The sequence below is a fragment of the Culex quinquefasciatus genome, chromosome 1, assembly GCF_015732765.1.
Source record: "Culex quinquefasciatus strain JHB chromosome 1, VPISU_Cqui_1.0_pri_paternal, whole genome shotgun sequence".
In the NCBI taxonomy this organism is placed as follows: Eukaryota; Metazoa; Arthropoda; class Insecta; order Diptera; family Culicidae; genus Culex; species Culex quinquefasciatus.
In genome coordinates, this window is record NC_051861.1 from 10359654 (window position 1) to 10382019 (window position 22366).

The 22366-nt window shown below is 36.3% G+C and overlaps 1 protein-coding gene across 1 annotated transcript in view; it reads right to left on the reverse strand.

Moving 5' to 3' along the window:
- Positions 1-22366, reverse strand: part of LOC6046541 — a 96083-nt gene that overhangs the window by 67423 nt on the left and 6294 nt on the right. Inside the window, exons 2-3 of the mRNA XM_038248191.1 lie at positions 15960-15980; positions 4575-4622 (exon numbers count right to left, since the gene is read on the reverse strand). Coding sequence (XP_038104119.1) covers positions 4575-4622; positions 15960-15980 — 69 coding nt within the window. The remainder of the gene's footprint in view (positions 1-4574; positions 4623-15959; positions 15981-22366) is intronic.

The window sequence follows — 22366 nt, forward strand, 5'->3', positions numbered from 1 at the left end:
GTACATCTTTTATGTCAGAAAAAAAGTGTAATTTTACCTCTGGAAATGTGTCATTTTACCACTTTTCTGGTGTAATGTAACTTTTTCAGTCTAAATTGAGGTAAAATTACATCATAAAAGAGGCAATATTCAACCTTCCAAAATTACAGCTTCCAAATTTACATAATTTTTTTCTGTGTATATAAAAAAGGATTCTGGCAACCCCTTTTAGGCTACATAACAACGTTTGTGATTTTACCAAAAATATTTCTCCTATGATCTCTTTTATTTGAAAGAAGAGATTATTTATTTATTTGTGTATGTGTGTATGTGTGTGTATGTAACCATCCAAACGGGACCACGCGGTCGCTTCTTACAAATTGAGTTGTTTCCATGTATTTTTAGATCTACACATTCTATACATGCAAATAACTCGCATAGGCATTTGGAAGGTGTTAGCTCTGCCGAGCTTCGGTGACCCATTTCTACGCTGGCTAGCCGAGCGCGAGGTACTTCAGCTTTGTCGACAAGCCCCGCCCTGAAGAACGTTTGCACCAATCGGATTCAAACGTTATTTAGAACTTCCGAACCCTTGTCAAATGGACAAGGACCCAGCGCGTATATAGTTGATGGTGGTAACAGTATTCCTAATTCCAGTCAAAGCTCACCAAGTCGCGATGGCCTAGTGGTTAACATTTTTGCTTACCAATCCAAAGGACGGGGGATCGAACCCCGACTCGAGCGACTTTGATTTTTCGTACATGTTCAGAGTTTCAAGATTTATATTTCCTATACTTTCTCGTTGGGAGCAGATGGGAATCGAACCCAGGACCATTCGCTTACAAAGCGAACACCGTAACCAGTCAGCCACGGCCGCTCCTGAGATTATTTATTTATTTGATTCTAAATTTTTACTTGTTTAACTTTATTTTTTGAAAAGAACTTTTGACTTTTGGAACTGTTCGAATTGTTGGTTGGTAGCTGTTTGTAGATGAAAGATTTAAAAGGATCCCGTTGCTCTTCCAGAACAAAATTGGGAGTTTTAAAACCTTTTTGAAGCAATGGTTTTCTATGGTTTTATTCAACTGTTGTCATATTTGTATTTCGCACGGTTACGACACGACTATCATCCACATACAAAGCGAGTGAAGTCAAAATCGAACCAAGATCGAACCAAGATCGAACCAAGTTTTTAGCGCGTGGCATTTGAAAAGGTCGTATGCGCATCGGACATAAATTCCATAAATAAAAACTTTTTTCAGTTTCGCCTTCCTCACTGAGGTAAGGCTATAATATCCTGCTCTAAAAATGAACTTCGTATAAAAACGTCGTAGACCCACCTTCATGTATATATATCGACTCAGAACCGAAAACTGAACAAATGTCTGTGTGTATGTGTGCGTGTATGTGTGTGTGTATGTATGTATGTGACCAACAAACTAGCTCATGTTTCTCGGCACTGGCTGAACCGATTTGACCCGAACTTGTATCTCACTTAACTGTATGTAAACTATGTCCGGGTCCATCATCCGACCTATCGTTGGTTAGGTTATCAAAAGACCTTTCCAACGAGTGCAAAACATTGAAGATCTGGCAACCCTGTCTCGAGATATGGCCACTTAAGTGATATTGATATACTTTTTTGAAGCCGGATCTTACTTAAATGTATGTAAACTATGTCCGGGTCCATCATCCGACCCATCGTTGGTTAGATAATCATAAGACCTTTCCAAAGAGTCTAAAACATTGAAGATCTGGCAACCCTGTCTCAAGATATGACCCCTTAAGTGATATTGATGTACTTTTTTGAAGCCGGATCTCACTTAAATGTATGTAAACTATGTCCGGATCCACCATCCGACCTATTAATGGTTAACTTATCAAAAGAATTTTCCAATGAGTCCAAAACATTGAAGATATGGCAACCCTGTCTCGAGATATGGCCAATTAAGTGATATTGATGTACTTTTTTGAAGCCGGATCTCTCTTAAATATATGTAAACTTTGTCCGGATCCACTATCCGACCCATTGTTGGTTAGGTTATCAAAAGGCCTTTCCAACGAGTCCAAAACATTGAAGATCTGGCAACCCTGTCTCGAGATATGGCCACTTAAGTGATATTGAAGTATTTTTTTGAAGCCGGATCTAAAAAATAGATGAAACTTGTGTACAGCCATTGTTGTGAGGAAGGCTCCAACCACATTGGTGGATTAAGTTAGTTTTTTTTTCTTTAGAAAGATTTATGTTCAATTTCAAATTTGAACCAAGTGAACAGCATATAATTCCATCGAGAACCTAATGTTGGCATATCAGCACTTTGGTGTTCAGTTACAGCTAGTTTAAAGCTATTTCGACAGTATTCTGAAAACGAAAACGAAACGATTCAGTTTTTAGTTCAGTTCAGTGTGTTGTGTTGTTTTTATTGAATGGCCAAGTAGAACTTTGTATTATTGATCTAATAAATGTTAAATGTAAAAATATAACGTAGTGCTTGTAATTATCTCGCATATATATGCAAAAAAAAAAGTAAAAACCGAGGTAGAAACTAACAAAACACATAATTTGAGAAAAAAATTGTATTTATTTCATACGACCTTTCCAAAAACCATACGTAAACAATATTGACAGCGCCTCTGGTGGGAACTTTAGGAAACTGCATGCGTGTCAGATCCCTGGTATTTCAACGTCGTCGTGCTATCTTGTCGCACCCGCCATTTCGACGTTGCGAGAAAAACGCGTTTCAATGTTTGACCTTGAATAAACAAAAACGAAAGCACGCAATGTACACAATAACAAACACGTTTTGTTTGGTTGACCATTATGTGCATTATCCAGAAGTTTGGTTGAAGTTGGTTGCTGGAGTCCCGAGTTATAATTACTAATGTTTACGGTAGTCTAACTTGTACGTGCGTCAGACGCGTTCTGACCTTAAATCCCTCTGGCCAGTTGTCGCACTTACATCAATTTTCAGGGAGTGACAAGATAGCCCGACATGATTTAAACTACTTTCATATGTAAAGTGACAAAAATGCACGGAGTTCTTTCGGGTTTCGTTTAATATCTCAGGATTGAAATCGAATTTTAGGGATCAAAAGGTGAGGCATTGTGACCTGCACAAAATGGCGTTCGTAACTCAATTTGGCTCAAAATGCACGTACGACAATTTGGCACGACGGCGACGATTTGCGCTTTTGTCTTTGAAATATTTCATCAACCCATTTTGACAACACTTATCGATAAAATATTTGATGATAAGTACACGACTGTCAATGTTTCTTGTTGGAACGTTTCAAAAACATATTTCAACTCGACAATGACGTAGGACTACGCCAGGTGTTACCTTAGAAAGTTATTTCTTGCTTGTTTGCCTTTCCCCCCGCACACAATTCCAAGAATGCATCCCGGCTGACAGCTGTCAATTAGAGAACCGGCCACCGATCATCCAACAGCCGCAAGGAAAAAAGGCATCTCGCATTCAACACATTGCTGCGGTGCCGTTGTCGGTTTTCCTCCGGGTCCGGGTTTTCCCAACAAGTATTCCATCACGCCACCACCACCATCATCATGGTCGTCGTCGTCGTCGCTCCGATTGGGAATAGGAAGTTGGGAAAGATAAAAAGAAGAAGCAGAAGCCACTTTATGGACGGATTTCTTGCTCCTTCCTCAGCTAGAACTTACAACGGCTCTTCTGGGACAGATCAATAGCAATAAAATTCGACAGCAAATGTTTATTCGATAAAAGCCTCGACGCGGCACGACGACACGAAGCCGATTTGAGAAACTTCAGCCAAAAGAGGAAGACCGTTCCGTCAGTCCATCTGAGTGATCCCCGGAATGTGACCGGCTGCAAAGCGACCGATGGACCGAAAATCCACTCATCTGGAACGGAGAGGCGAGACTCTTGAACGAGGAGTTTCAAAAGGTGGTTTAATTTTATGAGACATGGCAACACTGACAAAAAGACAAAACAGTTAGTTTTGAAGTGCTTTGAGTTAAACCAATGTCCACTTGTCTGTGGGTGAACATTCAACAGAGTGGAAATGAGATAAAAAGTTTCGTCGACAGGAATGTGAATTCGATACTGTTGTACCTACTCCTCGTTTTTTTTTTCTTTCAAGAGATGCCTTCGAATTGGGTGCACTGAAGTGGGTACTCGTTCTTCTAATGGATGCTGTGAGAATCTCACCAGATGCTGTCAGTTACCGGACGAAGCAACAAAACCCGGTCTTTCTCTATATTAAGATCCTGTGTTTGACCTGAACATGACACACAGACACACTTATCTATAGGATTTGGGACGAGCAAATGTTATTAACTTTTCTAATGCTTCCCAGAATGAGGGTGGGCCAAAGGGAGGTGTAGTTTATCGGAAAGTTAATATTTGCACTTTCGCTTCCATGACCCAGGTCTCAATCGGATCCATTTTATCTGTTTTACGCCGAATTAAACCTGGATACGGTGGGCAAACAGACTGACGCACATCTGTTTACTCGAAGGCTGTATACCAGATCCGAGCCAAAAGTGGGACAAACTTATCAAATTTCTACTACAATGAGCACATTTTTGAACCGCACGCTTTAAAACATATACTCACTTTTATATCGAAGCAGATAGCCTCCTTTGATTTGTTTTCCAATGGCAGCTGAAAGAAAGAAGAAGTAATTTATTGATTTTTTAACATAACACCATTTTGTGCGTGAGTTAGGCAGTGAGTTAGTGAGACAGTGAGTGATTGAATGAGTGAGTTAGTGAGTGATTGAGTGCGTGACTGACTGACAGACTGATTTTTTGAGTGGATAAGAGAGTGAGTGTGAGATTGACTGAGTGTATGATTGAGTGAATGAGTGTGTGACTGACTTAGTGAATTCTTCAATTAGTAAAAGGGTGAGTGAATGAATTCGTAACCATGTAAATTAGTGAAAGTAAGTAGGGCAAAATTGAGCGCGTGCGAAAGGTGTTGACTGAGTAAATGATTGAATGAGTGGGTGAGTGACTGAGTGAGTTACTGTATGAGTGAATATGTGTGTGTGTGAGTAAGTAAATGTACGAGAATGTCAATCAAAATGACTGAGGATTGAGAATTGAGCGAGAATATGTAGCCGAGATGGCGAATGAGTGAGCTAGTTAATTAGAATGAGTGATTAAGTGAAAGCAAGTAAAGGGTGAATAAATGAGTGAGTGAATTAATGAAAGTAAGTAGAGTTAAAATGAGTGAGTGAGAGAAATTTAAAGGACTGAAAATGAGTCTATGAGTAAGTGATTGAGTGAATGAGTGGGTAAGTGGCTGAATGCCTCAGGGGCCAAAAGTAAGAATGAGTGATTGAATTAGTAGATTGGATTGGGGGTGAAATAAGTGAGATTTAAGAAATAAATAAAAAATGCAATATATTCCATGTATCATTGAATTTTTTAATTTAGAAGGTACTAAGTCTGAGAATCATACCCATCAGTTTAGCTATTTTCATCTCGCAAATTTGTTTTTTTTTTATTTAACGGAATCATCAAATTCAAGATTCCAAACAGCAAAACAGCAAAGATTTGATTTTCCTCCACAATGACCTACTCCAACTACCCCGAACTCTCTCAATTTCCAATTTCAAGAATCGCTGAGTAGGTTCCATTATAATGAACCTTATTCAATCCATTATTACCATTGTATTCTCGGCAGAAATCACAATTGCCATTCAAACATCCCACCCAAGTTTGCCACTTTCCATCGAAAATCGAACTAAACCTCTTCTCTCCAACAAAACGAAGAAGTAAAAACCCACTTCTCGTTCACTCTTACCGGGACTGGAAATGAACCAAAGTTTTCCCCCGCAGAGCGAGAGCGAAAGAAGCAGGGAAAACTTTTCAAATTTCCCACATTCCCCCTTCAGCGATTGATGGGCCAAGTTCGGAAGGATCGCGCGCACGATTCGATTCATTTTCGGGAGGTGCAAAACTTTGCCAAACCTCAAAGTTTCACCTCTTGCCGCCGTGAGGAACCCCGGGCGGCACTTGAATTTGAGTTGTTTTTTTTTGCTCTGATGTTTAACAACTTGCATGCAAAGTTTGACGCAAGTGATCACTTGAATTGTACCGCCATCTATTGGTGCAATTTTCCTTTCACATCTTCGTCGATGAATTATCGCCGTAATTTCAACACTTTTTTCTGACTTGACGAAGTCAAGGAGGCGCCCTCCATCCTCTTTATCTGGTAAAATTGAAACACAATTCAACTTTGTTACGTTTTATTGGCTTACAAGGAAGCTTTCTGACTTTTATTTTCGCAGCTGGGAGCCGCTGAAATTGAAACCGGAAGGAGCGCCACCGACCACTGGATAAGGCGATTGGAATTGTGAATGGGGGTGGAAATTTTGACGTATTTGCACGTCTAGTTGTCTGTGACATGGTTGGTGAACGTACTCGCAGATAATAAATTTTAACGGCTCATAAATTCAAAACCAGGGTGTACAGTATACAGTATTATAACTTTGTTGGAAATATTTCTTTTTATAAATTTTAGTCATTAAATTTTTTTTATTAAAGATTTTAATTTCACCAGATTCCCTAAACCAATTTCTCCATAAATGTCAAATCACCATGTTGGGAACGTCCCACAATTCTTGTAGCAGTAGTCACCACCACGCCGGAACCATTAGGAGAATCCCGACCTCTTTTATTGAGAGCAGCCGGGTGATAAATGGCCAAAACGGGCCCTACCACGAGAGTCGAAATGGTTGTAGAACACCGCTGAAAGTGTCGTTTCTTGCATACTGACACAGGCTTTTTTTTGGGGGAAAAAGAGAATGAAATAGTGCTTTCATGTGCTGTGGAAATTGAATTTATCCATAAACGTTAGAAGGAAAGCGATAATACTGTCGTCATCGTCACCGATTGCGTTAGCTTTAACGTTGACGTTTTGAAAATACTCTACGAAATCGACCGATTTCGACCTTTTTTATTGTTTATATTTTTTTTAATTGGCTCAAACTTTGTGGGGGCCTTCCCTATAACCAAAGAAGCTATTTTGTGTCATTGGTTCACCCATACAAGTCTCCATACAATTTTGACGGCTGTCCATACAAAAATGGTACGTAAATATTCAAACAGCTGTAAGTTTTGAGTGAATTTTGTGATCAATTTGGTGTCTTCGGCAAAGTTGTAGGTATTGTTGAGGACTATTGAGAAAAAAATACCTATCATTTTTTAGAAAGTTTTATGTTTGATAATTTTGTTGTTTCATATAACTTTGCAAATGTTTTGAAAAAAATAGTTTCCGGGCCAACATTGGCTTTAATTTTATCAAATATCTCCTATTTTTTTATTTAAAAATAAGCATAACGTATGTGTTTTGTTCCAAACAATCGTTTCGATGCTTTTTAAGGATCAAGAATTGGTTGAAAAATTGATTTTTGGCGAGTTTTCAAATCGAAGCCCGATTAAAGGCAAGGTTGGGTTAAGTAGGGTTGAGTTATGCAAAAATATACTAAGCTGCTACCCGGGCAGACGGTAATAACAAAATTAATAATATTTCAATAACAAATCCTGTTAAAATAACAAAAAGTGTTATTATTTTATCCTGAAGTTCAACTTTAAGAAGAAAAAATAATAACAGTTTCTGATAAAATAACAAAATTTGGTATTGAAGTGATATTATATTGAAAATATTTAATAACACGCGAATAAGAGGAAATGTTATACATTTCATAAACCTAATAAAACAATTTGTTATTCGTTCGGTATACTGACTAAGAAATAAAATTACCATAAATCGCACAAATGGAAAAGTTTCTAAGTGTCCATAACACAATCTGTTATTATTTTTTCTTTTGTTAAATATGTTTAGATCTTTGGGATAATTTTGTCTAATTTCGTCGGGGTCATTATTTTGGCCATGAAATGGGGTCCTTAAGCTAAAATTATTCTGAAAAGTTGAAATTTTGAAAACAGATTTTTTTAATTATTTGATATACCCCCTAAGGGACTTTGCTAAAATTGGCTAGAACTATGGAATAATTTTGACCAATTTCGTTAGGGTCTTTATTTTGGCCATGAAATGAGGTCCTTAAGCTGAAATTATTCTGAAAAGTTGAAATTTTGAAAGTTGATTTTTTTTTTTAATTATTTGATATACCCCCTAAAGGACTTTGTTTAAAATGGTTAGAACTATGGGATAATTTTGACCAATTTCGTCAGGGTCATTATTTTGGTCTTGAAATGGGGTCTTTAAGCTGAAATTATTCTAAAAAGTTGAAATTTTGAAAGCTGATTTTTTTAATTATTTGATATACCCCCTAAGGGATTTTACAAAAATTGGTTAGAATTATGAAATAATTTTGACCAATTTCATCGGGGTCATTTATTTCACCATGAAATGGGGTTTCCAGCTAAAATTAATCTGATAAAGTTAACTTTTGAGAGTTCATTTTTTTTGTCATATTCCCTAACGGAATTGATTTATTTACTGAGAATTTTTGATGTGTGAATAAAAAAAGCTGTTATTACTTTCACAGAGCCAGGAAGTCGGAGCTGACGTTGAAGTTCGAGCTGGAGTGAGACCTCGGAGACTGCATCGGATTCAGCAAATTTTCAGCAACTTTTACTTGGAGTCGGAATCTGTGAAGTCGGGTATTTTTAGAGAGCTGAAGTCGTCGTTGACGTCATATCCTGCATCCAGAGTCGGAGTTGTCTTCAAAGTATGGATTCAAAGTCGCTTGGAGGTACCCGACTCTGCAGCCCTGACTAGTACAGAGGAGTTATGGCAACTGCAGGTTTATTTGCAAATTACAAATAAACCAAAACAATAATTTTTTTTTGTTATGGAGACGTACCAGTTCAATGACATTTTTTGTTATTATGCTGCTCCACCTCTCTGCACAAAATAACAAATCTTGTTATTCCTTCATGATTCCTTCTGTGTTATTGGTTTGTTATTGCAATAACAACATAATAACAGTATAAGTTATTCTTCGAACAAATCTTTGTTATTGATTTTTGTTATTTTAACAACTAATCCGATCATCCCAACAACATATTTCGATCTTCTCACAATATCAAAAACTGACCTTCCCAAGTTATTTCCGTCTGCTCGGGTACAAGTTTGAAATGACTCAAGGATTTTTGAAAGGATGATTTTTCTTTACCGCCGACAATAAATCGTTGACGATAACGATAATATCGTCGTAAGTTTGGGAAAAACGGGTTTTATTCCAAATGTGCACCCACAATTTCCACCACAGGATACCATTTTTCGCGCCATTGTCCTTCCGTTCTGATTGGAATGTCCCCTCAGTCTTCCATTCCGGAACATTTATTTCCCAACCCATAGAAAAGAGCGCACCCACACACTCACAGTTTTGGCTTCTGCTTTGCTTGTTGCTTCCGAAAACCGACATTCAAAGTCGACACCAGAGTGTGAGCGTGTGGCTTCCCCAACAAATTTATTCGTTTGTAATCCCCATTTAGCGTGTGAAATTTAACATGGCACTTGTGTCCAACCCCCTTTAAAACTGGCGAACTTTGGCCGCGCGATCCGACCGACGGTGTCGGGCTGATGTATGAGGATGATAAAATTTTGAAATGTAAATGCAATTAAAAACTTTTATTATGAGTCCCACTCGTGTGTGTGGTGTGTGTGTGTGTGTGTGTGTAGGTGTAATTCAGTGTGTGTGTGTATCTGAAATGCGTTCGCAGAGCCGGGAAACAACGTAATGTTTTTCCTTTCGCGTTTATTTTTTTGAATCCAGTTTGGGTTTTCCGACAAGATAAACGATGTAATAATGGCTACAATGAAGCCATAATTTTCGTATTCGGGGCAGGAAATCTTACCGGAAATTATGCATGCGATGAATTGTTGATGCTTTTTTGCTTGATTTGTAGAATCACTTTGCATAATTTTGCATTAAAAAGCCAAATGACGAGATACTTTAGACTATTTTTGTATAATAATGTGAAAACTTTAAAACTCAATTTTGCGACGCTTTGGCACGGCACGATCCATCCATCGAGCTAGTCGTGTTTTGAAGGTGGAGGTGTTGCCCTGTGGCCAGTCAGCCGTCCATAATGATGTGAATTATGGGTCCCAGCGGAAATTCCAGATGATTTATGAGATCCACACCCACACCAACACAGGGTACGGTCCTGGATCTCTCGTATTTTTTTATATTTTTTTTTGCTGAAGTGTTGGAGCTTTCTATAAGCTCAATATCGGTAGGAGTGATAAAAGATGTGTGGGAGGAGATTGTTTTGTGGCGGAAACAAAAGCGCTTTGTTAACGTTCCGTGCTGAAAGTGCAGATTTTTATCTAAGAAATTTTGAACTACATCTTTTGCTTTCTTAAGGGAAAAATTCTTTAAACACGCCTTATAATTTCCAATTAATTTTTTTTTTAATTTTGAGATTTTAAAACATTTTCAAGTCAAAACATAACAGAAAAAGGAACAGACAAGTTCATTTTTTTCCGAAAACCTGGCAGCCCTGTTAAAGCTTAAAGTCGTTAATTGTGGTCAAAATGACTTCCAAACCCACTGTTCTATAAACACCCAAAGCAACCACACAACCATTTCGATGAATTACAAAATTGACAATCTGGCAGAATAAATATTCAGCCTGTTTTTTTTATCCAGCTCCGCCTCTAAACGGACTTTAATCGATTCGCCAATTTTTTTTTTATTTTAATCAATTTGGAATCTCATTGGAAAGTAAAACTAAGCTACTTTTCCACAAAAATAAAAAAAGGTCGAATTTTGTTTCAAGCTTTTTTAATTTAACCCTCTAATGCCCATGGTTACTCCAGAGCACCACTAATTTTTGGATTCAAAATTAAATTTCTCTGCAACCATTCATCTTTTTCAACCTGCTTCAACCTGCGTTAGTTAATATAGAATGTTAGCCAATAATCATTAAAATTTCGTCCAATTTAGTCGATCCAGTTACGAGTAATGTGGAAAAACGTAAAAAAATCTCGATTCTGCTCTGGGCGGGAAGGGGTTAACAAAAATAATTTTTTTTTTTAAAGATCTATTTAGGCCACTGCAAATATTTTTCAAAGTTTATGTCGCCCCCCCCCCCCCCCCTTCCTTCCAAATTGGTCAAAAAAATCGGGGGGCAAAATATTTTTTCAAAAATTTTCAAAATTTTAATGATATTAGAAGTCAAATCAACTTAAAACAATCTAAAACGCATTTTTCTGCATTTATAATAATATTTAGCATGTTTGGGCTGGATTAAAAGTATTTTGAATTTTTATGAAATTCCAATGTACAGCACCGCCCCTCACGCCCCCCCCCCCCTTAGGTCGGCCTTATGTTTGAAAAAAATATAATCTCTTTGAAACATTGCAACCATCATGAACAGATTGTTTTTGTTGAATAGAAATTTTTCTGAATATTTTTTGAAGTCTGAATTTTTCTTTTTAAAAGAACTGCTCATGTTAGAAAAAATGAAATTAAAAAACATAAAAAAAAGCACAACAATCAAGAATATTTTTGCCCATTCGACCATTTGTCAACTTTCGACCTTTTGACCATTCGACCTTTTGGTTCATTAGACCTTTTGTCCATTTGACCTTATGTCTTTTGGCCTTATGTCTACCTTTTGTCGCTCATCCATTTCTCACAACTTTATTTCTGACATTTTTTACAAGGGAGCAGTTCTCTACGGAATCGGTCAATTTTCTTTAATTTTAATTTTTGTATTTTTTAATCCGGCTGAAACTTTTTTGGTACCTTTTGGTATGCCCAAAGAAGCCATTTTGCATCATTAGTTCGTACATAAAATTTTCCATACAAATTTGCCAGCTGTCCAAAAAAAATATGTGAAAATTAAAAAATCTGTATCTTTTGAAGGAATTTTTTGATCGATTTGGTGTCTTCGGCAAAGTTGTAGGTAAGGATATGGACTACATTGTTTTTTGCAAATTAAATTTAAGTGACAAAAAGTGAAATAAAAAATCACCAAAATTTTTTTTACCGTGTATCATTTTTTTCAGTGTAGTCCATATCCATACCTAGAACTTTGCCCAAGACACCAAATCGATCCAAAAATTCCTTCAAAATATACAGATTTTTGAATTTTCACATATCATTTTTGTATGGACAGCTGCCAAATTTGTATGGAAAATTATATGAACGAACTAATGATGCAAAATGACTTCTTTGGGCCGGATCAAAAAATACAAAAAAAAAATCGAATGACCGAAATCTCAGAGAATTGCTCAAGGTCAAAAACGTTCATAAAAAATGCTATCAAAATAGTCATGAAATTCTTTCTGAGCACGGTTTTTGGGATCGATTTGGCGTCATCGGCAAGGTTGTATAGGATATTATTAGAAAAAAAAATAAAAATTGAAATAGCAAGCTATGGTCTCAATATAAGAAAGAAAAACGTTACTTAATCCACCCTTAGGTGGTTGTTGCCTTCCTCACAGGGCACTTATGTGCTCACAACTTTTGATAGGGTTGTCAGATCTTCAATCTTTTGAACTTGTTGGAAAGGTCTTTTGATCACCTATCCATCGACAGGTCGCATGATAGATCCGGACAAGGTTTTCATCGAAATATATGAGATCCTGCCTCTAAAAAGTGCATAAATAACACTTAAGTTCGCATAACTTTTGATAGGGTTGTCAGATCTTCAAACTTTTGAACTCGTTGGAAAGGTCTTTTGTATACCTTTCTGAAAATGTATAACATGACGGGGTTTCTTACAAACACCACCCTTTTTACAATTTTCCGGACTTTTGTTAGAATCGTATTTTTAGCATAACTTTTGAAGTACTTTACTAAACTTTATAGTTTTCAATAGCGACTTATGGGACCCCAAGACGGATCGAATGAGACCAATACGGTCCAAATCGGTTCACCCAGTGCCGAGATAATCCAATGCAGATTTTTTTGATCAACATCCCACCACACACACAGACATTTGCTCAGAATGTGATTCTGAGTCGATAAGTATACATAAGGCTACCTACTCTTGCTGAGCAAAAATCCTTACACTTTGCCGACTTGACACCATGATATAACAAAAACTGTCAATGAATTATTTAGATGAATTAAATTTAATAAATTTCAGACATAAACATATAAAATTGTGTCGTTTTTATAGCTAACAAATTTCACAAAATGCTATCAAAGTGCTTATTACTTGCACGTTTAAAAGTATTCATAAAATAAACCGTGATTTGAATCAAATCATTATGTTCTTCAATTTTTTTGTTAAACGTTTAAAAGTCTACGAAATGTCAAGTTTGCTTTTACGAATAATCATTCTTAGTGTTTTCATGGTCACTTTTCCAAAGTTTTTTTTATTGAAAAGGTCCTATAACATGTGAAACACAACAGTTTATAAGACCTTTAAAAAACTATAGATTTGTTAATTCAAATGTTCAAATGTTTTCACAAGTTTTAGAAAGCCTTTGGAAAGGGATAAATATATTTATTAAGGAATTTCTAAAAGAACAATTCTAGAGCTTTTTTTAAAAGGTCCTATCAACATATGAAAGACAATAGTTCAAAAACTCTAGAATTATTGATAATCAAGTATGAATTGAGGAAACCTAAAAAAACTCTACCTTTTTAAATCAAAATCACAGAAAAAAAAACAAAAATTTCTAGTTAACAAAAGCTTCGACCAAATCAAAAAAGCAATTCAATGATTAAAAAATTGTTAAAATTCCGTACAAATCCGTATTATGCGTAAAATTCCCTACAAAAATTCCGGACTGTTAAAAATCCGCGAAGTGGTTCGAAAATCCGTATGGTAAGGAAAAAATCCGTACAGTTGGTAGCCTTAAGTATACATGAAGGTGGGTCTAGAAGGTAAAATTAAGAATTTCGTTTTTCGAGTGATTTTATAGCCTTTCCTCAGTAAGGTGAGGAAGGCAAAAAGTGTTTTAAAGTGCATTTTACACCTGCCCAGTTTTTTTTGCAATCATTAGTTTTCAAAATATCCAAATATTGAAGAATGAAGGTATTTTTCTTTCGCCGAAAAAATAACTTTTTGCGATGATGTACATTGGAATTCCGCAAAAACTGAAAATATTTTTGATCAACCCCAGACATGCTAAGCATGATTTTAAACGTAGAAAATGCTTTATAATAATTTTCAGTTGGTTAGACTTCTGTTTCCTTTAAAATTTTGAAGTTTCTTGAACAAATATTTTTTTGCCCCTGATTTTTCCTTGAAGGCGGGGGGGAGGGGGTTGGGGTGGCGACATAAACTTTGGAAAATATTTGCAACGGCCTAAGCAAGATCAATTTTCAGTTGTAAATGCTTGTTATCTGAAATAGACCTTGATATGAAATTTACAGATGAGCTGATTTGTTCGAAATCAAGAATAAAATCAAGTTAGATTTTCAACATTTAATTTTTTGTAAATTTTTAAAGCATTGGTGGCAAAAAGTTAGGAAAATGTATGCTTTCGCTTGAATTCCGAGAATTTCAATTTCCCGGGAAACTTATTTTTTTCCGGAAATTCCGAGAATTCCAGGGATTTTTTTCCCGTTATGGGAAATTGGACGCTCCATATTTTATTGATGAGAAGGATTAAAAACAAAACATTGCTACACTTTAAACAAAACCTACTCATTTCTAATTCACTTTTTCACACCGATCATTTAGTTGTGCAACAAAACAAGAAGGATTAATAAGAAGTGGGCTTGTTTCGTTTGGAGCATATTTTTTTTCTGAGTTTCGTAAATCAATCAGAAACCCCGTTTTTAACAACCCATTTTTTTCAAACAGTCCAGACTCGATTATCCGAAGCCTCATTTGTCCGAAGTTCGATGATTTGTATGAGACTTCGGAAAATCTACACAGAAAAAAAAATCATGGTAATATTACATCTGGGAAGGGGTACATCTTTTATGTAAGAAAAAAGGTGTAATTTTACCTCTGGAAATGTGTAATTTTACCACTATTCTGGTGTAATGTCACTTTTTCAGTCTAAATTGAGGTAAAATTACATCATAAAAGAGGTAATATTCAACCTTCCAAAATTACAGCTTCCAAATTTACATTATTTTTTTCTGTGTAATTTCGATTGTAGGACTGATCTATTTTATGCAAAGCTGCCTAAATATACACTGATAAAAAAGTTTCTGCGTTTCAGTTATGGCGTAATGAGGCGAGTTTCACTTCCAAGGCGTAATTTCATTAAAAAAAATAATCCAAACCCAATTGAAATTACTTCTTTTCCTTTATACATGATTTTGAAATAGTGCTCATACACAGAAAAAAAAAATCATGGTAATATTACATCTGGGAAGGGGTACATCTTTTATGTCAGAAAAAAAGGTGTAATTTTACCTCTGGAAATGTGTAATTTTACCACTTTTCTAATGTAATGTCACTTTTTCAGTCTAAATTGAGGTAAAATTACATCATAAAAGAGGTAATATTCAACCTTCCAAAATTACAGCTTCCAAATTTACATTATTTTTTTCTGTGTAATTTCGATTGTAGGACTGATCTATTTTATGCAAAGCTGCCTAAATATACACTGATAAAAAAGTTTCTGCGTTTCAGTTATGGCGTAATGAGGCGAGTTTCACTTCCAAGGCGTAATTTCATTAAAAAAAATAATCCAAACCCAATTGAAATTACTTCTTTTCCTTTATACATGATTTTGAAATAGTGCTCATACACAGAAAAAAAAATCATGGTAATATTACATCTGGGAAGGGGTACATCTTTTACGTCAGAAAAAAAAGGTGTAATTTTACCTCTGGAAATGTGTAATTTTACCACTTTTCTATTGTAATGTCACTTTTTCAGTCTAAATTGAGGTAAAATTACATCATAAAAGAGGTAATATTCAACCTTCCAAAATTAAAGCTTCCAAATTTACATTATTGTTTTCTGTGTACGTTTAGTCGCAAAAAAGATCTGATGAAAGTGTTTTGATTATTAGAAAAAAAAAACATAATTTATTCCATTTATAACTCATTAAAATAGAAAAAAGCAAAAAAACAAATCATCAATCAATACTCACAGTTGCATCCTTTGCAAGTACCTGAAATGAAAGAGCGAGAGAAAAGAGAGAATAAATAAACGTCACTTTGACAAATCACAGACAGCCTCCCCTAATGAAAAACAACTTTGACAAATGACCCCGGAGGAAAACATATTGAACCCACAAAGATGGCGTAATTCATTTAGGAAGAGGCAAAAAGTGCACCATCAAACACCGTCTGGTCCGGTGACTTCCGTTTCCGTTCGTTTTCCATCCCTTTTTTCCGGCCACAAAAAGCTTCGTTCTTTGGAAAGCTGGGGGAAAAAAAGGAAACCCCGGAGAATACCGTTTGCCGGTCAAGGGGTTCACCTAATTTAATTAAAAGTGAACTTTTCGCGAGTTTCATTTTGCTCTCTCGATTCGAACAAAAAAAAATACTTTCACACAAAGCTTACACACTTTTTTTTGTACTCGCTCGCTCTTTTTAAGAGGGCCAATAAATCCGGTGAAAAAATGGCCCCCACAAAGTTTGAAGGTTGGGAAAGGGGGATACAAAATGGTCACGCAGAAAGAGCCAGGGTGAGGGGGTAAACGGGGCAAATATTCCAATTTTATTTGGAGAAGGCAAATAAGCTGAGTTTTTGCCTTTTTTGGGTGTGTGTGTTTCCAACCAACGAATTGACCTTTGGTCCTTATCAGCACAATTTTATGGTCGATTTTTTTAAGGGTGCAGTGACGTGTGTATTAGGTCAGGCTGGAGTTTTTTTTTATCTCAGAGTGGTTAAATTATGTTATTGGGCATTTTTAGGTTATCTAGCGTAAGATTGGTAGACATTTTTAGGTAGTGAAGATTTCAAAAAGAAATAAAATCCTAGCAGTACCTTTTTTAAACTTCAGAGTTGCTGAAAAGCGATCGAAATTTTTTTTAAGGATCGTAAATCGAAGGGTTTCGTACGATGACTTGATTTCCTGTAAAGTTTAGGTATTAATTCAATCGTAGGTTATGTATCTACCTTCAATTTTCAACTTTTCCTTTCAGCTTTTCTCTCCATGCACAAACACAAGCAAACTTGAGTTTCCTGTAATCTTCTTTTTGTTTTCGTAGTCCAGCATTCGAATCAGAGAAAGTACCTTTACCCTTAAAAAGAAAACAGCAATCCCAACACAACTTTCCGGTCAACAGAAAGAGTCCTTCTCATTGTGTGCCTTCGTCCTTTGTGTCCACGAAATGCAGCAAAAAAAAAAAGAAAGAATATTTTTGTCATCGCACACTCATGCGGTGGGGGTGGGGTGTGAGTAACGATGCCAGAGTGTAGCGTTACGCTACGTTACAGGGATTCAGTGACTACGACGTCGCAGACACTGACTCCTTGTCGTTGTTGCTGCTGAAGTGGTGACTTGGTTTTGTGTGATTCTCGACTCTCTTATTCCCATTAGAATGCCTGCACACCAGGCCTGCAGGGAGTGGAAGCAGGGGTGCTTTTTCAAGTTTTTTTGAACACTATTTTTTTCAATTTTTAAAGTTTTGATTAAAATATCACATTTTATTACCTAATGTCCAATGTCCAAAGTCCAATGTTCAATGTCCACTGTCCAATGTCCAATGTCCAATGTCCAATGTTCAATCCCAAGTAATATTTTTTCCAGGAGTTCTACAAGAGCTCTTCAAGATAGCTGCAGCATAGCAGTTTGGACCGCGGTAGGATAAAATTCTCTTCAAAACTTCTTCAGGAGTTTGGAAGAGTACTTGAAGAGAGCTTTATCCTACCGCGGTCCAAACTGCTATGCTGTAGCTATCTTAAAGAGATCTTGTACACAGAAAAAAAATCATGGTAATATTACATCTGGGAAGGGGTACATCTTTTATGTCAGAAAAAAGGTGTAATTTTACCTCTGGAAATGTGTAATTTTACCACTTTTCTGGTGTAATGTCACTTTTGCCTTCCTCACTGAGGTAAGGCTATAATCCTGCTCTAAAAATGAACTTTCTATTAAAAGCTCCTATACCCACCTTCATGTATACATATCTACTCAGAATCGAAAACTGAACAAATGTCTGTGTGTGTGTATGTGTGTGTGTATGTGTGTGTGTATGTGTGTGTGTATGTATGATGTATGTGACCAAAATTCTCACTGAGTTTTCTCAGCACTGGCTGAACCGATTTTGATCGAACCAGTTGCATTCGACTTGGTTTAGGGTCCCATACATCGCTATTGAATTGTTTGAAGTTTCGATAAGTAGTTCAAAAGTTATGCATAAAAATGTGTTTTCACAAATACCCGGATCTCAATTATATGCATGTAAACGATGTCCGGATCCATCATCCGACCCATCGTTGATTAGATAATTGAAAGGCCTTTCCAATGAGTCCAAAACATTGAAGATCTGGCAACCCTGTCTCGAGTTATGACCACTTAAGTGATATTTATGTACTTTTTTGAAGCCGGATCTCACTTAAATGTATGTAAACTATGTCCGGATCCATCATCCGACCCATCGTTGGTTAGGTAATTGAAAGGCCTTTTCAATTAGTCCAAGACATTGAAGATCTGGGAACCCTGTCTCGAGTTATGACCACTTAAGTTATACATTGTGTTCTTTTTTTCTGGATCTAAAAAAATGATGAAACCACTCATATACCCATTTTTGGTAAAAAGTGAGGAAGGCATCAACCACATAGGTGGATTAAGTTAGTTTTTCAGTCTAAATTGAGGTAAAATTACATCATAAAAGAGGTAATATTCAACCTTCCAAAATTACAGCTTCCAAATTTACATTATTTTTTTCTGTGTAGAACTCCTGGAAAAAATGTTACTTGGGATGTCCAATGTCCAATGTAATTTGTTGTTTTATTGGTTACGATAGCCTGTCCAATGTCCAATGTCCAATGTCAAATGTCCAATGTCCAATGTCCAATGTCAAATGTCCAATGTCCAATGTCCAATGTCCAATGTCCAATGTCCAATGTCCAATGTCCAATGTCCAATGTCCAATGTCCAATGTCCAATGTCCAATGTCCAATGTCGAATGTCCAATGTCCAATGTCCAATGGCCAATGTCCAATGTTCAATGGCCAAAGTTTGCCATTCTTTTTTTTTGTCTTTCAAGAAAAAGTTTGTAATTTTAAAATCCAGAAAGTTTTAAAAATTTGCTCAGGAAACCCCTGCCCCCTCTCTCCATCAAACCGACCATTCTCCTCTCGGGTGGTATTACAAGCATCTTGATTCAAGTGTGAGCAACAAGGACCAGAAACTCTGCCGAATCAGCATTTTTCAAGCCAACCGAGAGCCATCGTTCGTGAACTTGAGCACTTTTTGATGAAGTCGGTGAAACCTCAGACAGCTCCGTCGTCGTTCGCCCATTGGAAAAGCCCGCCACCAGTCCGTGAACAAGTTGATTATGCAAAATCAATCATCTCGAGCGAATTTAACGAGCGAGCTTGCTGAACTATAATACTCAGTGGAGGAGTTTTAAGCTTTCGAGAATTTAATTAGCGCGAGCTTTCGGCTTGCCCGCGAAAAGTCGGGTTTTTCGGTGGGACCAATTTTGTGATTGGTGCGGTGAAAATTCTAAATATTTGGCTACCTGTCTGCGAGTTTCGCAATTATTTGCAAATCCTTTCTGGCGAACACAGGGGGGAAACGGGCTGGGGCCAATTTTGGAACCCAAATCCTGTCAAAATCGATTTTTCAGTTGGGGTGGGATTAGCGAAATGGATTATTCAGACTAAAAGGTTTGTCATTCGGGTATTTTGTAACAAATAATACATTCTTCATTGTAATCAAGCTAATATTATTGTTTTTCCTCTTGTCTAAGGGTTAAAACCTTGCACCCCCATTTTACAATTTCAATATTACATCATTATGCCTGAAAGTATCAATTTGCTAGAACTTTCAAACAATGTATCCAACATTGTGCCACCGTCATCGATTTCGGTGCTCACGATTTTGGCGAATTATTAATGGCATTTTCGACTGGGCTCACCGGCTTTGAACTTGAGTTCTGCCGTTTGCTCGACCCAAAGATGTGGTGCAGTTAAATGGACAAACAGTCTCAAATAAAATAAAATATTTTTTAAGGTGAATTCTTGAGTTAAGACTTTTTAGTAAATTCTCGCCAACAGATGGAAGCACTGTAGCAGGCAGGACTTGCATGCAACATTGTCTGCAATGATTTGTCAAACTGGAACCAAAGTAGCGTGTATGGCAGAAATACTTGGCTTGTTTTTACCGCGAAACAATGGCTTCCATAAAACTAAAATTCCCATAAATAACTTGCATGCAATTTATTTGGAATTTTTAATTAATTAATTAGAAATTTCGATTTTTATAATTGCACGCGGAATAAGATCAAGAAAACAATGCACTGGATTGCACCTTTTTGGTCTTTGAGAAAGAATCTTGACCACAGACAACAGACGTTTGGGCACAGACTGTCTGTGTCTTGACTGACCAAGTATAAAAAAAATACTTAGAAAAAATGGAAAAATAAAAAAAATATATTGTGAGGTTTTGATTAAACCTGAACGTTTGAGATTTTTCAAAACATATTATTTTATGTGACTTTTGAAGGCATGTCTGTATTCAGGTATATGGATTGTAAAAGGCAAAGTGTGGAGTAAACCAAACCCCTGACTCAAGGCGGTTTCAAAAACACCCAAAAAGAAAAAAAACTAGAAATTTGGTTTATTAGACCTTTCAAAAAAAAAAAAAAAAAACTCCAGAAGTGGTTATTTGAGCTGTTTAGCCAGCCAGCCAGGCTTGCTTGAAAAGTGAATTTAATATTAACATTTTAAGAAAAGGGAAAAATGAACAATTTTCAGACAAATCTCATTGCACAGTGGTCCAGATCGCAAAATTAAGTGGAAAATTGATTTTCCGAAAAATTGTAAAGATTTGGAGCTTTGGTGTCTTGAGAAGAGTTGTTGCAGATGGAAAGGAGAAACTTTTGGTTTGGTTGAAAATTTGGTTGATTCACTATTAGGGTGATTTTGAAAATCTAACTTTTCAGGAATATTTTTGGGAATTTTTTTTGTCTTCTAAAAAGTTTTTGGGCTTGCCAATCCAAGCAACTTTGTCGAAGACACAAAAATTTTATCTCGCAATCTACGCCTTCTACGACCAAATTTAGAAAAAGCATCTGCTTTTTTTAACGTAGCAATTCAGGGTTAAGTTTTAGAGAAAAGTGTTATTCGGGGCACTTTTAGAAAAGTGTTATTCGGGGACTTTTAGGAAAACCACATGGGACCACCCTAACGAAATTCGAAATTTTTCCAAATATAAGTTTTTCCATGTAATTTTGCCCATTGAATCTGAATCTGCCCTCAGAATTGAGCCAAAGTGTCGAAAAATCGATTTTTGGTCATATTTTGGGTTTCCATGTAAAATTATCATTTAAACTCAAAATATGACCAAAAATCGATTTTCGACACTTTGGCTCAATTCTGAGGGCAGATTCAGATTAGGGTGGTCCCATATGGTTTTCCCTTGAAAATTAGACTTTTTCAAATGGAGATATCTCGAGTTTGAAAAAAAACATCCCTGAGATTTTTTCAGCGTTTGTTGTGCTGGATCTTCTCTTTGAAATGCAACCTAGTGCTTAAAATTTGGCTTGTGCCATTTCGAGATATTTAAGTTTTAAATTTGCATCTTTTTTACATTAAAATGGCTGTAACTTGACCCTTAAGTCCAAATAGACTTGTCAGATAATAAAAATGTTCATTTTTTAGAGCTCTAAAAGTGCCCCGAATAACACTTTTCTCTAAAACTTAACCCTGAATTGCTACGTTAAAAAAACTGATTTTTGAATGTTTGCTCAGATGCTTTTTCTAAATTTGGTCGTAGAAGGCGTAGATTGCGAGATAACATTTTTGTGTCTTCGACAAAGTTGTTTGGATTGGCAAACCCAACAACTTTTTAGAAGACAAAAAAATGCCTAAAAATATTCCTGAAAAGTTAGATTTTCAAAACAACCCTAATAGTGAATCACCCTAATTTTCAACCAAACCAAAAGTTGACCCTTTCCATTTGCCACAACTCTTCTGAAGACACCAAAGCTCCAAAACTATACAATTTTTCGGAAAATCCATTTTCCATTTAATTTTGCGATCTGGACCACTGTGCATTGGGCATCTTATAGATTTATAGAAAAAAAAATAAAATCTGAATATTTCGGTTTTTTCTGAAGGAAACAGTTGTCAATAGACACAATAATAGCGAACTGTCAACCTGTAGGTGATACATAGGTAAATATATAAATAAGGTTACGTCCATAAAGTACGTCACGCTAAAATCAGCCAAAATTGACCCCCCCTCCCTTGTCACACTTTTCCTATATTTGTAACATGCAATGTTACGCTTGCTCAGAACTCCCTTCCCTCCCTAGAGCGTGGCATACTTTATGGATGACGGCTAAGAGCATCACTACCGGTACTTTATTAAATTTC